Source organism: Oryza glaberrima, chromosome 6, assembly GCF_000147395.1.
Source record: "Oryza glaberrima chromosome 6, OglaRS2, whole genome shotgun sequence".
NCBI lineage: Eukaryota > Viridiplantae > Streptophyta > Magnoliopsida > Poales > Poaceae > Oryza > Oryza glaberrima.
The window spans coordinates 26937098-26954852 of record NC_068331.1 but is presented as its reverse complement, the minus strand read 5'-3'; the positions used below and the strand labels follow the sequence as shown (position 1 = coordinate 26954852).

The following is a 17755-nucleotide window of genomic DNA, read 5'->3' as shown; positions in this document are numbered from 1 at the left end:
ATTTGGCATCGCTGGAGAGAATCAGATTGAGACAGAGAGCCAAAATCAGAAATTTGCGGGAAGGGGATGCCGGCACAGCTTTTTTCCACATGAAGATAAAAGCGAGGAGAAGGAAGTTACTTATCCCACGGCTGGAACACGATGGTAGACTAGCCTCGACACAGCAGGACATGCAGAACTTAGCAAGAGAATACTTTGAATCAGTTTTGAGTGCGGAGGAAAGTGACACAAGAAATCTGCTTTTCGATCAGATTGGAATGGCCACAGCTGACCTAACTGATCTTGATGCCCCTTTCACGGAAGATGAAGTGTGGGCAGCCATCCGTTGCATGCCGAATGAAAAATCCCCCGGTCCTGATGGGTATACTGGTCTGTTCTACCAGAGATGTTGGGAGATTATCAAGCCAGAACTCCTCAACGCGCTTGCTAAATTCTGTACCGGCAATAGCCAAAATTTGGAAATGTTGAATTCAGCAATAGTTACGCTCTTACCCAAGAAAGAATCGCCTATCCTGCTCAAGGATTACAGGCCGATTAGTTTGGTGCACAGTTTCTCTAAGTTGGCTGCAAAGATTATGGCACAACGACTGGCGCCGAAGCTAGAAGCACTAATCCCTTGCTCGCAAACTGCCTTCATTAAGGGCCGCTGCATTCACGAGAATTTTGTTTTTGTCAAGGGCCTGGTGCAACAATTCCACCGGCAGAAGAAGGCAACGATGATGTTGAAGCTTGACATTTCCAAAGCGTTTGACACTGTCTCTTGGGGTTTTCTGCTGTCAATGATGGAGTTTAGGGGATTTGGCCCGAATTGGCGAAGATGGATCTCGGCTGTTCTCCTAACTGAAGAAACAAGCATTTTGATTAACGGGGTGCTGTCAGATCCAATTAAACCGGCTCGAGGACTGAGACAAGGCGACCCTCTATCGCCGTTGCTTTTTATCTTAGTCATGGATGCTCTGCAAGCTTTGGTTTCTCGGGCAAAGCTGGCTGGTTTGCTTTCGCCTCTAAATGCAAGAAGAGATTTGCTCTCGGTGTATGCCGATGACGTGGTGCTGTTCTTCAAGCCAACAACCACTGAAGCCAACACTATCAAGAGATTGCTGACTCTTTTTGGTGAGGCAACGGGACTCAAAACCAACTTCTGCAAGAGCGCTATTACACCGATTCAGTGCAGCAATGAACAACGAGTTCTGGTTGAATCCAACCTCTCTTGCCGAGTTGAAGACTTCCCCATCGTCTACCTAGGCCTCCCGCTGGGAACAAGGAAACCAACGAAAGCAGAGCTCCAACCGATCTATCCATGGTGATTGTGTGTTCTTATCATCCAGTAACTCCTGGCCAATCTGCTGAGGAAATGCCAAGTATTGATGTTCCCAACAAAGAAAACAAGGACAAAGACATGTTTATCTTGCATGTGATCATACAGGTAGTACAAAGTTGCATGCAGTATGTTTTGTCATGTGCTAACTTCTGAGTTCTGATTAACTATGAACATGCGCAGTCACTGTGGAATTTGAGGTGCTTCAGAGATGAGATTTTAAGGGCACCACCTGCAACAATCCTACATATCAAAGAAAACTTCTGCATCGCTGACCTATTCTATGGAATCTTCTTTGCTTGGGAGAATAATGAACACAACGGAGTGGATGTTTTACTGATGTCACGCCCCGAACTAATCTCGAGCGGAACTAGCCCGTGACGCTCCAAATTAACCTGTTAATCGATACCAGTCCCAGGAAACAGTGCTGGTATCACAGGAAGACAGAATATCACAGCAACAGAGGTCTCTTTATTATAGAGTAGGAGTACAGCCATGTTGGGCTGCGGACAGATCCCGAGCTCACAACTGCATTTCAAAAGGGAAGCGGAAGCCAAGAATTGGACCAAACATCATAGGCGCGACTTGGGAACTAGGCCGAAACCCTAAAACTCATCGTATCCGGCTTGCTCCTGGAAGAACTCCTTATCAGCGGAATCCGCTTCATCTTCTTCAGCAACTGGGGGGGGGATTATTTATATAAGGCAAGGGTGAGTACGGGAGTACTCAGCAAGCCATGGGAAATAAGTGTTTAATGCAGGCTTCAAGGAGAGGCTGTTGTTTTTTTTTTTTTGCAATTGATTTTATTTGAACTCTTTTCTGAAACAACTAAGTGAGTGCTTCTCTAACGACACGGATGAGACAGTGCGTCTCGTCCGGTCGGAGTATGTGCAATATATCAGTCTTTAGAATTGATCAAGTTTGGCACCCGGCCAACAGCTTTCAAACGGCCACCCGGGCCTGGCTGATCCCATCAGCCGCAGATTTTCCAAACATCAAACCCATTCCTCAACAGCAAATTTCACAAGGCAGTAGTCAAACAAAACTACGCTAGGAATCACCTCTCATCCGCCCATGACCGTGGGCACGGCTGTTCGAACAGTTTAATAACCTCTGCAGAGGGGGTACACTTTACCCACACGACATTACTAACCCGGATCGTCCAGCCCGTGCAGAACGGCCATGACTAGAGACCTTAAGGCTTTCATGACAAGGCATTTCGAAAGCCGACACAGGTTCACCATATGCCAACGAGAGGGGTCCCAGACCAACACCAGATTAGGTCCCAGACCATACTGTGCCAGGAAGCCCAGGGGTCCTCCCCGACACCACCCCGGCGAATCCACATGTCTCTTGGCATCAAGGCTCCCCTGATTAGCTAATTACTCAGCCAGGGGTGTCCCATTCCACCCATGTGGTCGTACTTGTCTTATGTTCGGATGAAATTCCAAGGAAACGGTCCTTAAGTGCAAGAGCGGGAAACCGTACACCCGATACGTTCCCCGGTCCGCGATTTTGGAAATTCATTTAGTTCGCAAGCACCGACCCAGGTGTCGGGTTTTTCAAGTCTTTTGTAAAACCCAAGTTTTACCCATCATTGGATATTTTAAATTTGAGGGGAGGTGTTCCGATGCCCGTGCCCGAAGGCCCATGCATCGAAGCACAACAGTTGACAAAGGAGGTTTAAGTGTTCAATAATTCAAGGAGGGTAATTGCAGCAATTAGGGTTAGGGGGGGGGCCGGCAGGCTATCTCGCGAGCCGCGGCCGAATTACTTGTGTAAATCCTATTCATGCAAAATTTGCGGAAAGAAATACTTAGATTTAAATTATAGGTGCAAGATGATCAAAGGTGACTTGCCTTGCTCGAGATCTTGAGCCTGATCCTCGAAATCCTCGCAATGCGGGTCTTCGGGCTCCGAAACTACACGCGAAACGGGACAACTCAACAAACGGCGAAAATAAAGCCCTATTATTGACCTCTAAGCGTGCCATTAGATAGATCTCGAGATTTGAGGAATTTTGGAAGTTGAACGGAGTCAATCGGACTTACGGTTGGGAAGATATTGAATTTCTAAGATTATTGGATTTTTGATCTAAAGGAAAAGGATTTATTTAAACCCTTTTTTTGAAAAAGAAAAGAAAAGAAAAGAAAAGGAGGGGGGGGGGAATTAGACTTTCCTCGGGCGGCTAGGGCGCGGCCCGAGAGAAAGGGGCGGCTCGGCCAAGCTTAATGGGCCGGCCGGCCCAAGAAGGCGGCCCATGGCGCGCGCGGGCGGGGAAGGGAGAGAGAGAGCCGGTGGGCCGGGTCCATTCCGCGTGGTCCCGAGTGGGGCCCGCTTGTCAGCGACTCGGCTCACCGTGAGCGAGGTGCACGCGGCGCGTGCTAGGGGTCGGGGAGAGAGACGCGGTGCACGCGCGTGGTTCGCGGCGGACGCGGATGCGGCGGGCCCACGCGCAGCCTCACGGCTCACGGTGGACCGCGCGCGCGAGCGGGGCCGGAGGGAGCGGCTGACCGGGGTCGGCTTGACCCGGTCTTGGCCGAGCTAGTGCCGACGTGGCGCCTACGTGGCTGCCACGTGGGCCGGCGGGAGGTAGACGACGACGTCGGCCGAAACGGACGGCGGACGACGGCGGCGAGCGGCGGAGCGAACCACGGCGATACAGGCGAAAGCGAGCACTCCGGGAGGTTGCACGGGACGAGAGGAGACGAGCCAACGGCTCGGATTCGCCGGGGAATGCTCGACGGCGGCGGATTGCGGCGGCGGCAACCGGCGGCGAGGGAAGGGGGAAACGGCGACGAAGTCACGAGGGGTCGATTCCCGGTGGTGAGAGCATCTACGCGGCTACGGGAATCCGTTGCTAGCGTCGGATTGGGCGGAGCTACGCCGAGCGAGGCCGGCGACGAGCGGGTGCTACGGAGCACGGGCGGCGACGGCGGTGAGCACACAGCGGGCGGCGGCAACGGTCGGGGCGGCGCCAGCTAGCTACGGGGAGGCTACTCGTGCTACTATCCGAGTCTAAGAGGAGGAGATGGAATGAGAAGGGAGAACGAAGGAAGACACTACCGTGCGGGGAAGGGGGCGCAGTGACGAGAACCGACGGCGCGGGAGCGATCTCTCCGGCCTCGGGCCGGGGAAGAGGAAGAAGACGAGCGCCCGGAGTCCCCTTCCGCGTCCTAGCGCGCATCGGCTCCTCCAGCACACGCGACGGCGGTGGTCGGCGAGAGAGATGGAGGGACGGCAATAGCGCGGGCGAAAACGGGGAAGATTTGGGAGAGGAAAAAGGAAGGGAGGGCGCCTGGGTTTATAGGGCGGCGATGTCGGTTTGGAAACCGACCTTGGGCGGTCAAGGCGCGAGCTGGCGCTCGGCGCTCGCGGCCAAAACGGCGACAGAGGAGGATGACGCCGGCGGTGAAGAGAAAAGGGGAAAAAGGAGGAGGGAAAAGGGGGCTTGCCTCCTTGCCGCTTCGGGAAAAGGAGGAGGGAGAGAAGGCAACGCGGCAGAGGGGGGGGGGAGGGCTCTGCCTCCGTCCCTTGGAGGCACGCGCGGGGAGTGGCGGGGCCGAGTCGATGATGACGGCGATGACGGCGGAGGCGGCTTGGAGCGGAGCGGCGACACGGGCGGCAGGCGCGGCAGAGGCTGATGGCGGCGGCGACTGGTCGGTCGGCCACCATGGCACGCGCGCGCGGGAAGCAACGGCGCGCGGCGATGATTTGGCGGCGTCGGCGGGAACGGCAGCGGGAAGCGGGAGGGAGGGCTCGGCTCGGCGCGGCTCGCGTGCACGCGCGTGCAGCGCTCGGGCAGAGCGGGGGAGAGGGAGAGAGAGAGAGAGAGAGAGAGAGAGAGAGAGAGAGAGCCGGGGAGGGAGGGGGAAGATGGGCCGAGAGGGATTCGGCCCATCGAACCCTAGGGAGGCGAATTAGACTTTTGCGGAGGGATTTGATTTGGGAAGGATTTTGGTTTTGGGATTGAACTGGTGATAGATCGGGGATTTGAGATCTGAGATGGCACGGACACTAGACAACAAGAAAAGAAACGGATTTCGCAATTAGGATTTTAAAGAGCTAGTTTTCCCGCTAGGCGCCACGACGGAACGGGCGCTACAACTGACCTCTCTGAAGGTTAATCTCTGTAAAATTGCAAATGATAACATGTTTCAGAAGGTATGTGGGTTTCTTTGCATTGTCATTGTTCCACACTTCCATATGCACTGGAATGAACAAACTTAGATATACGAGTGCAATGTTCTTTAGTTGGCAAGCTCTGTTAATCAATTCTTTGCTGTTTTTCCTGATTAACATGTAAAGTGCCGAACTAATCGGTCGGAGGCTACCATGATCTTTATTCTGCTTCAGAACTTTATCCTTCATGTATATTTTTCTGCCTTCACAAGGTTAAACCTGGTGAATCAATTTCAGTTGCAGGCTGGAAAAGAATTGCTTCTGAGGTTGTGGCAACGATTCTTCAAGCACTGCATATGTCAGAAACTCCTCTGCATTTTGATTTCAACAGTGAGATTGAGGAACGTGAAGTAAGTCCTGTCAGCTACGGAGATTGCATATGCCGAACACACGATCTGTTCAGGATTAAGTTCCATGTGCAAATGAGCTGCAGGTGTGGGAAGTGTTTTGGTGAGAAAGAACATACTACGATTTTCTGTAGACTTGATGCCAGTTCACCTCAAACAACAAAGGTGTGTCACATCAGATTTCCTGTGTAGCTAAAATTTTATATTATATGCAAGAGTAGCAAATAGTTATTGATAACTTTTTGCAGATCGAATCCTCTGCAGAGCTTCCGGTTCTCTATGATGAACAGTTGTGCTTTGGGGACAATTGCAAGCATTGTGGAAGTCCGAAGAACGTTGATGTTTCTCCTTCAAACACACCACATATCTTTACAATAGGTAAAGGTCCTTGTCTACAATAGTAAACTGCAATTTAATATTTGCTCTCTTTTTCCTGCCTAAACAGAATTACAGAACATGATATTGGTTGTTCCTAAAAAAACATGTTATTGGAGATATACATGACAACCACTTGTTGTAACTCAAACATATCCTGAAACTTTAAGGTTGACTTCTATTAAGTTTGATACGGTTTGTTATTATGCTGGTTAGGAAGGAGGCTTTTTGCTATGTTCTTTTATCCTTTTGGTTTCCTAAAGTTAACATCAAAATGTTTGTTTGGTGTTCCCTTTTTGCCATTATGCTGCAGGTTTATACTGGTTTGGTGATTGTGAAAACCAGGTTCAGCTATCTGAAGTTCTAGTTGGCATTGCACATCCCATTGATATCAAACTTCTCTGCAAGGGTGTTCACTCCTCGGCAAAATATTCTCTGGCCTCAATGGTATGTGCAAAGAAAACCTTTGACTTTTTCATGAATTAAATTGTTGATATAACAGAAAAGTAATGTTATCCTTGATTGCCATGATAAGGAAATCCGAAAAGGAGGGGAAAACAATGAGCGATACGGTGTTGGTTGATATGCATTGTCCTGAGAGTTCTATGTGTCATTGTGTTCCTGGATTGGTATTGTGTCTTAATATCACAAAATATATGGATTATACTCATGAGGTGAAAGAGGTCACAGGGACATTACATGTACTACTTGTCTTAAGAAAGAGATGGTGTTAGCATGACAAGAGGTTTTACTAGAATTAAAAGGACCAAGCTTATATTGGCCTTTACCAGATTGAAATCGGTTAGGCTACAGTGGATAATGGGTTCAAGCTATGATTCATAATATTCATATCTGAGTTGGTCGTATAGTATTTTGGGGAATATTTGCAAGTTACCAATGGTCCTGTCAGTGAAATTATTTGTCCTCAAACCATACTGATCTCGAAGATTGAAAGTTTCAAGACAAGTATTGGAGCAATAATTTGAGTACCTAGTCTGTGTAAGCAATACTGGTGAATAATAGAGAGGATCCTGAGTATCTCTGTGAACTTTTTATCACCATGTTTCATCGATTGAGCATTAAAATGAAGCACCATGGCCGGGTAATCTTTATTGGACTTCTTTTGATCTCTGTTACTCTCCAGTTGTCTTGATATATTTTTCATTTGCTTTATTCTAAAATATCACCACTAGAAATCTTATGCAGTGGTGCAAAACTTACATCAGACTACCCTTAAAGTTTATTCCCTTGCTCTATTGAGTTTTACTTCAGTTTTTTTTTTCGCATGGTTTGTTCGATGCTCCTTAACCTGCCTGCTAACTTCAACATAACCGTGCCTAGCAAATATATTACCTTTTCATACGCCGAGGTTATTTATTCCATATTATCCAAAACTCTGCAGATCTCCTATGCCAATGGGCGGTACTTCTGCTTTGCTCGCGACCAGGATAAGTGGCTCATCTCTGATGCTGAGACTATTGAGGTAGATAACATTGCTCATGGCCTCTGCAGCAGCCATGTAGGCTTCTTGATTCTGATCTGCTCTCTGATTCTGAGCTGTTAATTGTGTACAGGCAGAAGATTCATGGGAGCAGTTGCTTGAACGCTTCAGAGACTGCAGGCTCCAACCTGAAGTTCTTTTCTTCGAGATCATCAATTAGATAGATGGATTGCCTGGAAGAACCCTGTCATAATATTGTATTCATAGCTTCAAGTTAATTTTGACATTTTTGCAAGCAACTTGCTTGTCATTATCTTGATGCTAACAGTTTTGATATATCTCCTTGTAAAACTACCATTTCTTTCCAGTTTTGGAATGTTCTTGATCATTGAACAGCCTGTATTTGTTCCATTCCTTCTCTTTCCAGTTTCCAGTGGTGTCAAGGAAAGTTACCTCTTTGTGATTGAAAAAATAAAGAGGAAAAATATACTCTTTTTGGTTAAGCAGCAAGGCTGCAAATAACGAGCAAAAACAAACTTGTCAATTTGTTCCAGCTGCAGTAGCTGTGTGCATGCATGTTTATAATCTGTCAACATTGAGGGGTTCTTGATTATGGAACTTAATGAACTCAAATTTCAGTCAGAAAACATTCACAAAAAGGACATTTAAGAGTACGACTTGTTTCTTTCTGGTGCCAGATTATGACTGTTCCGGCTCGAGTTAATACTGATGACACAATTAACAGATTACAACCACTTGTTTTTTTCACCAATAGACTATGACACAATTAACTGTGCTATTTCAGATTTGCCAAATGCAGAGGATCAGTTCATGTCTAACTACAACTAGTTTTGTACTCCGTATTTTTGTTTGCACGTCTAATCAGTGTACACAATGCTAGATACCCAGACAATATTTAGTAAATGAAGTTTTCTTCATTAAGGATTGCTTATATAACTAGTACTCCCTCCGTCCCAGAAAAAGACAAACTCTGGGTTTCCGTATTCAACGTTTGACCGTTCGTCTTATTTAAAAAAATTATGAAAAAAATTAAAAAGACAAGTCACGCATAAAGTATTAATCATGTTTTATCATCTAACAACAATAAAAATACTAATTATTAAAAATTTTCATATAAGACGGACAGTCAAACGTTAGACACGAAAATCAGAGTTTGTTTTTTTTTTTTGGTTGACGGAGGGAGTAGACTAGTAGCAGTTCTTTCATGTTGTTTGACAGAGTCTTGGGAGATGCTCGATTTAGCTCTGTTTGGCGCATGCTTAAACGCTCGCTCTTCGCTGCAGGTGGGCCCCAGTCATTGTAAGGTTGGACTGGTAATTCCAAGCCCAACTCGTTATGGGCCGAAAATTTTGGGCCTTATTGGGCATCTGAGGCGGCACCGAACAAAAAAAGTTGGGCCGGATTTTCTCCCCTCGGCCTCTTCGTCTACCCGTCGCTTCCGCTTGGACTCCGACCAGTGGAGGGCAACCAGCCGCCGCCGCCGGCCGCCGTCTCGTCTTGGGATCGCACGCGGCGCGGAAGAGGTAGGGTGGTTGCTAGGTGAGTCAGCCTCCTCCGATCTCTCCCTCGGACGCGTCGCGATGATCTGGGGTTTCATGGGAATGCCTCTTGCTTTGCGAATTTGAGCCATTTCGATCTTCTTTGCAGTGAGGAGGGAGGTGGTTGGAGGAGGATGAGCGAGGGGAGGCCGGTGCCGAGGAGGGAGAGCCCATGGGGCTTGCCGGAGGGGGACAAGCGGGAGCCCAAGGCGCACCGCTGCAACGACCGCGCCGAGGACGTCGTCCAGGTTCCACCCCCTCTCAACCCTAATCCAACCACAGCTCACGACCTGATTGATCTCTTATTATCTTCCTACCGATGAATGAGTGGTGATGAATGTGTAATGGAAATTGCGGAGCTCAGAGCTACCCGGATGATAGTTTTGTGGAGAACCTCCTGTCGCTATGCCTGATTGCTAGTACTAAATTTGGATCTTGAAGGCGCTTGATAGTGAAATTGGCTGTAATTGCATCGTTAAACATAGTTGTTTTGGCATTACTAGCCTTTCTTACTTACAATTATTTCAGTGTTTACCTAACTGAATGTCTTCTCTTCGTGTTACATAACAAGATTGCATGATGTTCTCTGCCCACCAGCCACCATGATCCTGCATGTGCATTGCGCCATTGCTGCGATTGTTGTTGCTTTCAGGCTGCAGGTGGTATTTCCATGTTTGATCCCAAAACCATGTTTAGGAACGGCCTAGATGGCAATCAGATTCTTATGCTTACCCAGGATGAAATAAGCCTCAGTAATTAACCCAAAAACCAATGGCGGAGCTTCATCGAAATAGTGAGGGGGCCAAATGTCTGAACATTAGATCCTCAGTATTGATCAAGTACAGAAATAAACTCAAATTGGTTCATTTGCACTTATTGGCCATATTACTGGTCTATACTCCTAGGTGAATAAGAAAAGTGGGAACTAATAGGCAAATTATAACAACATACACTACTAGGTGAATAAGAAAAGTGGGAACTAATAGGAAAATTATAACAACATACACTACTAGGTGAATAAGAAACCTCGGGGAGGCCATGAACCCATTTAATCACAAGTAGAAATGGACGAATTTTCAGTATGGAATTGCCCCTAATTTCAACTAGCATGCTGGTTCCACTCACACTGAACCTGCCAGGGTCCAAAATCTTCATCCTGTCTGGGATTTTCAGTAAAGAGTTTTCATCAGTTATCAGCGTCTGCTATGTAATGAATGTTTCCCAAGAATGCTGAAGAATTTTGCTCTGTGCCTCAATGTGTTGATTATATTATAGCAAATGATGATATTGTTAATTCTGAAATTCTTGGCCATCTTTATGTTGAACTCATCCTGTCTAGGATATTCAGTAAAGAGTTTTCATTGGTTATCAGCGTCTGCTACGTAATGAATGTTTCCCAAGAATGCTGAAGAATTTTGCTCTATGCCTCATTATGTTGATCATATTAGGGAAAATGATGCAATTGTTAATTCTGAAAATTTTGTCCATTTCTATGTTGAACTGGTTTTCTAATTTCTGTTGCAGGCTTGCTTTGAGGGGAATCCTTTCAAGACAGTTCCAGGTCCATTCAAGCTCTTTTGGCAATGCATGCGTTCGAAACCTGGGTATGTACAACTTCTTACAATTTGTATGTTTCATGCTTTTGTTCACACATATATTCCCAGTAATATGAGGCAACATACATTTCAATAGGTCTAGCACATTAAGAACTAACATGATTGATAAAGGACATCGGAATCATCTGATTGAGGGGTTTTAAGGAGTGGTCACAGGATGCTCATGATAAGGTGGACCATTATATTGTGCCTATTGTTTGATATGTTCTTCTCTTTATGCTCCTTCTTGCCGGTTGCTCTTCCACCATAGGTCCTTCAGCAGCCTAAAGAAATATGTGCCATGTGAATATACCTAGTGGCTGCAGAAAATGCTCATGATGACTAATCTTTGCAGTGTAAAAGGCTCTAGTGTTGTGATTCCTTTCACCACATGGATTAGCATGAGCTTTGTTTTCTGACCAACTGAACTTGTAATCTCTGAGAGTTGTGTGAATTAGATTGTAAGGCAACTTTGTATTTGAGAAGTTATATAGGGCTATTCTCAATTAAATACAAATCCAATAAAATTTTATGTATGCTTCTTGGCCTGTTTTGCCATGTAGTTATACGTTGCTTGGTTACATGTGTCATGTATCACCTTCTAGGATGGTGGTTTGGTTGCTTTCTTCACTTCCAATGGCGGGTAGGGTTTCTTTTCAAATGAAATTTGTTGTTGTCAAACCTGGGAAAGGGAAGGGAAAATATGGTCTATCTCAATTTGGCTGGTTCAGTTTGGTCAAGTTAGGAGCACTGACACTGTCTGGCTGGGAGCAACTGCTTCAAACAGGCTAATGCTAGAACCACTGAACTGACCAATAGCCACTCAAGTGAGAAAAAGAAGTATTGTTGCTAGTTGCTACCATACCTTGGGTAGAAATCGAGGCAACCCTTTCGATCGACATTCTTTCCCCAAGAAGCTTCTGTACTTCAGAAAACTGTTGTAGACAAAACGCTATTTACTTGAGTCCACTAAAATGTGAAGCTGTGAGAAATGTTGTTATGACAAATGTACTTGTGTGTGACTAGTAGTAGTTAGATTGTAATGAGCATCGTAACCCTGAATATTTCTCTTACGTTTGTATCTGAAGTTTTCATGTAACAACCTGTTATTTACAGGGAGGAGCCAACGGAGCCGTATACTTACCTGCAGCTGGATCCTCCCAAGAGAGCGGAAGTCAAGCTAGAGTAAACAGCACCTAAGTCGTCCACAAGAGTGTTTAGTTTATTTCATAGTGGTTTGCCTTCAAAACAACGCCTTTATCTCCTAGGGACCATGTTGTGCACAATGCCTTATGTTTGCATATTCAAGAATAAAAATTTGACAATCCTGATCCAGAGTAATGCCTTATGTTTGCATGTTTGAAATTGCTGTTGCTGATGTAAGAATTCCCTCCCGATAGAATGATACCTGCACTTTCAAGATGAGTTACTCAGGGCCAAAAGAGTAAAAGGCCCTGCTCATCTTACTATTTTTTTGACCCCACGAAAAAGAGTGAAATGGCTTCTGAAACAGGTTCACTTATTATGGTGTCTGAGCTCTGTACTGTACGTATAAGAGTAGCAATGTAGCATTATGAATGCGCTACTGTGTGTAGATCAGTTGTGGGATTGTTTACTGTATTTGTCAGTGCATGAGTCTTAATGAATGAGACGGTACTTTGGTACAGGTCCATAATGATAATCTAAATCTGACACTCCCTAATCAGCCTCTGATTATTTCCTTTTGTTCTTTCTTGCTTGCATGAGTATTTACACAAGGCTGTACTGTACATGTTGGTTGCTCTACAGATATTCTTCAAGAGCCAGCACTTGGTTGATCTACAGATATTGTTACTGCTACTGCTACTACTGCTGCACATGGTGATGGGCCAGGGAGGCATCAAAGCGAGAGACCGTGCCGTCCACGGTGAGTCAGTCTTCTCTGTTATTATTCTATCGCCTCAATGCACAATAACACCAGTGCCTTCATATGCACCCAACCTCTGCATTGCAAAATTTTGCAACTGTTGCAAGTGACTGATCCAACTCCTAGGTTGGTTGCAGATCCAAAGCTGCAATTATCTGACACGGATGCAGATATGATCCTGAACTCGAAAACCGTTTGTGTTGCAGATCCCAATCACGCATCGATCGACCTGGGACTGAGCTACTGAGCTAAGCTTACCATGGTGATCTTGATTCTTGTAACGTAGAGACTACACCATCTTCTGCTACATATAGCCCGGAATGCACCAATGCATGAGTGGATCAGCTCACCTGAAAGCCTGAAACTGAACTGACCTGATCACCTGACCATCAATGGCGTCCAAGAACAGCTGCGCCTGCCACGGCGTCGTCGTCACCCTGGCCTCGTGCCTCCTCCTCGTCGCCGCCGCCGTCTCCGTCCTCGCCGCGTACGTCGCCGTCGGCCGCGTCTGGTCTCCTGCCGGCGCCGGCGCCGGCCATCACCATTCACTCTCACCGGCTTGGGTGCCATCACCGTCATCACGCCATGCTCATCATGCCAGGGAACTCGTGAACCGCCGAGTACGTACGCCATGCTCATGCCACACTCAGACTCAACGGTGTTTGTGCAGTGATGATGTGATCCGTAATGGGCAATGGATGCAGAATTGCAGCAGTGCAGTTTCAGATGCAGGAAGTGTCAATGCACAAAAAAAAAAAAGTCAGCGATGTTGCTGTGACATGTTTTTGATAAATATTTTTGACACGTATATTTGACAAATATTCTTGTTTGTGCATGCGTGTGTCAGGTTCAGGTCGGGAGGATGGAGGCCGGGCTGGTCCAGGCGCGGGCGTCCATCCGGCGAGCCAGCCGCACGCGCAACTGCACGCCGGACGACGGCGGCGGGTTCATCCCCAGGGGCGCCGTGTACCGCGACGCCTACGCCTTCCACCAGTTAGTAAATTCACCACTCCGTATTTTCGTTCCCAAAAACACACAAATACACATAAGGGCTCAAGAGACGGAGGCAAAACGATAAATCGGTAACCTCACTAAATTCTTATTGAAAAACATCACATTCACACAGTTGTCTCCTTTGCCAATCCGTAACCTCACTAAATTCTTATTGAAAATGTCACATTTATACAGTTGTCTCCTTTGCCATTCCACATCTGGCCATGCATACCCAATTACTCACTCCGTTTTATGTTTTATATTATTAGATGCTTTAATTTTTTAATTAATTTTTTTAAAGTTTGATAAAGTTTATAGGAAAATATAGTAACATTTTCAACGCATAACAAACATGTTATTAAAATATATTAATGTTACATCTAATTAAACTAATTTGATGTTGTAGATGTAGGCAATTTTTTTTATGAATTTAGTTAAACCTAAAAAAATTGAAAAAAAAATCAAACGAATTATAGTATATTATAAAACAAAGGGGCTAGTAACCAAGAGCTATATATGTGTAATTAAGTTGGCCGCGGCTAGCTGCTGCCGGCTAAGCTAGGATAAGCATTCGTGATTCGTCGACACCCGATCGAGGGCATTAACACGCCTTCCTCGCCGATTTGGACAGCAAACGGCCTGACCAAATGCAGCCATCACTAAACTCTACACTACACGGATATATGAATTCTTCGTACGGGCTCGTGCGATGACTCGATGATCGATCGGTTGTTGGTTGATGGGTGCATCGCTTTGGCTCTGCTCTTTGTTTGGTGAGACATGCATGCTTTGTGACGGCAACGCCTAGCTAATCTTACAGGCAGAGGCCACACTGCTCCATTATTAGAGGTCATCACAATTCATCATCATCATCAGCCGGCTTCTAGATGATTTTGTAATTAGAGTACTCTTAATTATTTGTGCTCAATTTATAGATATAACGTGTGGACCTACCTAATTATAACCTACGTAGTACACGTAGTACTTCACTACTTTGACAAAATGCACCTGTAGTATACTAGAGGTACTATATACGGAGTATATGTAAGTTGTCATGTAATGGTAGACGATTTTTATAAATTGCATGCAATTGAATTTCACTCTACTTACGTACCCAGTACAGTAAAATTTTGCTACTAGAGCATTGTACTGTACTACATTTATTTTTAATAAACGATGCTGCTGATTTTTTAATACATATTTGATCATTTGTTTTATTTAAAAAAATATGTAATTATCATTTATTTTATTATGAGTTATTTGATCATAAAAATTTTGATATTCATCAAAGTTTTTAAATAAAATGAATTATCAACATCAAAGGACGCCGTACGGAGGAAGCAATACTATCGTAAAACAAGGGGAGGTTAATTTTAATTGTGGCCATGATTAATTAACAGCCAATAATTAACTGTTACTACATCATTTGATCATTGATAATACTATCATCAGGAGTTACATTGAGATGGAGAAGAGGTTCAAGGTGTGGACGTACAGAGAGGGCGAGCCGCCGGTCGTGCAAAAGGGCGGCGCCGCCTTCGCCGGCAACGACGGCATAGAGGGCCACCTCATCGCCGAGCTGGACAGCAGCGGCGGCGGCGGCCGGCACCGGGCGCGCCACCCCGGCGAGGCGCACGCCTTCTTCCTCCCCATCAGCGTCGCCAGCATCGCCGGCTACGTCTACCGCCGCGACATGATCGACTTCTGGGACCCCCAGCTCCGGCTCGTCGCCGGCTACGTCGACGGCCTCGCCGCCATGTACCCCTTCTGGAATCGCAGCCGCGGCGCCGATCACTTCCTCGTCTCCTGCCACCAATGGGTAAATTACACTCCACACTCTCCTGCGCTATTTTTCGCGGGAATTGAGAAATACTCCCTCTGGTCAAAAATATAAATATTTTTAGCATGGTGTCAAAGTCAAACATTTTTAATTTTGACTATTAATAGTAAAAAAATAAAAAAACTTAATTATGTAAAATTGATATTACTAGATTTATCATTAAACAAACTATCATAAAATACAAATTTTTTAAAACATATTACTTTTATAGATATTATTAGTCAAAGTAATATCTCGAAAACTGTATCGAAGTTTAAAAATACTTATATTTTAGGAGAGAGAGTATATGTAATTTCAGTAAACGCGTTGAAATTAATTAATTCTACGAAATTATGGATAAGTTAATGAATGAATGAATTAATTCCGCGTCTCAAATGGGGTCACTTGTATTGTACCAGTCAAGCTTTGCATTCAAATACAAACAGTCTAGCACTCTAGCAGTCTAGCTTGTTAGTTCGTTAACCAGGCAGTTTGGTGATCAGTTGCTTTCACGAGTTTAAATGCATAATAATTAATAAACCGGCAACATTTTAGTACTAGCTGTGATGCCACAATAGGTAACGAAACGTATCATGTTTAGCTATGCAGAGAGACCATAGTTATAGGGAGACATGATGACACATGAACAGCATCATGTATCCATTTGATCGTGACACGAATCAAATATATGCTGCTTAATTGATTATTGCATCTTTTTTTTGTAAGGGAACAAAAGAAATTCAAACTTAATTGACTCGATCGCTGCGACATGTGTGCGTGCGTGTAGGCCCCGATCCTGTCCGCTGCCAAGGCGGAGCTACGCGGCAACGCCATCCGCGTCATGTGCGACGCCGACATGTCGGACGGCTTCGACCCCGCCACGGACGTCGCGCTGCCGCCGGTGGTCGCCGGCGCCCGCGCGACGCCGCCGCAGGGCCGCGTGGCTTCGGAACGCACGGTGCTCGCGTTCTTCGCAGCCGGCGGTGGCGGCGGCGGGGCCGTGAGGGAGGCGCTGCTGGCGCGGTGGGAGGGGCGGGATGACCGGGTGGTGGTGTACGGTCGCCTCCCGGCGGGGGTGGACCACGGCGAGCTCATGCGCAGGGCGCGGTTCTGCCTGTGCCCGTGCGGCGGCGGCGAGGGCGCGGCCGCGGCGAGCCGCCGCGTCGTGGAGGCGATCACCGCCGGGTGCGTGCCGGTGCTCGTCGCCGCCGCTGCCGGCGACGACGGCAGCTACTCGCCGCCGTTCAGCGACGTGCTGGACTGGGCACGGTTCTCCGTCGCCGTCCCCGCGGAACGCGTCGGCGAGATCAAGGACATCCTCGGCGGCGTCTCGGACCGCCGCTACGGCGTGCTCCGCCGCCGCGTGCTGCGCGTCCGGCGCCACTTCCGGCTGAACCGGCCGCCGGCCAAGCGGTTCGACGTGGTCAACATGGTCATCCACTCCATCTGGCTCCGCCGCCTCAACCTCAGCCTCCCCTACTGAATTACAGAATGAACAACAAAAAAGAAAGTTAATTAGGTCCCTGCAGTTTGGAACGCGAGAAAATTTCACGTTCCTACAAAATTTGAACTGTTCTATGTTCGAAACGAGACCGGCCAGTGTGTGATGGATCTGACCAAGCTAGCTAAGCTAACCAAAGTGTGCAGTAGAACACTGTACATTGCATTTCTGCATTTATAGACAATAGGTTGTGTTCGAATGAGTTAGTTCCTAATTTCTCGCCCCTCGTTTTCTACACGCAGACTTGCTAAAATGTTGCACTTTTTTTCTATACAAAGTGATTTATAAATCATATTGATTTATTTTTTAAAATTTTTAGTTAATATTTAATTAATCATGTATTAATAAATCGTTCCAAATGCGCAGGATGAAGTTTCTATAATACATGTAACGTATGGAATGCAGAGAGTCTAATTAATTCAAGGGAATGTTTCTCGTTCTCACGTCATTTAAAATATTATAAAGTCTGCAAACATATAAATTTAAATTTAAGATTACTCTGTAAACATATAAATTTAAATTCATCCTATATAAATATATACGTAAATAAAAGGAACTGATTACGAATAATGGCGGCATGCATAAAATGAGGTGATTCCCTCGAGGTAAAGAAATCCTACCTGGCTACCTCCACAGTAACATAAATGTACCAATGCAATGCAATGTGCAGTAAGGTTAGATGAGACGTGGTCAAGATTAGCTGCAGACGTACGTACTTT

At 46.1% G+C, this 17755-nt stretch overlaps 2 protein-coding genes across 2 annotated transcripts; both read left to right on the top strand.

Annotated features, from left to right (window-relative positions):
* The first annotated feature begins 947 nt into the window (after positions 1 to 947).
* On the top strand, positions 948 to 7883 carry LOC127777055 (uncharacterized). The gene is made up of 9 exons (XM_052303563.1): positions 948 to 1113; positions 1329 to 1426; positions 1502 to 1644; positions 5416 to 5486; positions 5738 to 6012; positions 6096 to 6225; positions 6536 to 6669; positions 7625 to 7705; positions 7797 to 7883. Exons 1-9 carry the CDS (start codon positions 948 to 950, stop codon positions 7881 to 7883), a joined length of 1185 nt encoding a protein of 394 aa, XP_052159523.1.
* A 2956-nt stretch (positions 7884 to 10839) lies between these two features.
* On the top strand, positions 10840 to 17289 carry LOC127777867 (probable glycosyltransferase At5g20260). The gene is made up of 6 exons (XM_052304485.1): positions 10840 to 11009; positions 11934 to 12723; positions 12930 to 13343; positions 13571 to 13716; positions 15169 to 15535; positions 16323 to 17289. Exons 3-6 carry the CDS (start codon positions 13116 to 13118, stop codon positions 17016 to 17018), a joined length of 1437 nt encoding a protein of 478 aa, XP_052160445.1. The 5' UTR covers positions 10840 to 11009; positions 11934 to 12723; positions 12930 to 13115; the 3' UTR covers positions 17019 to 17289.
* Positions 17290 to 17755: the final 466 nt, after the last annotated feature.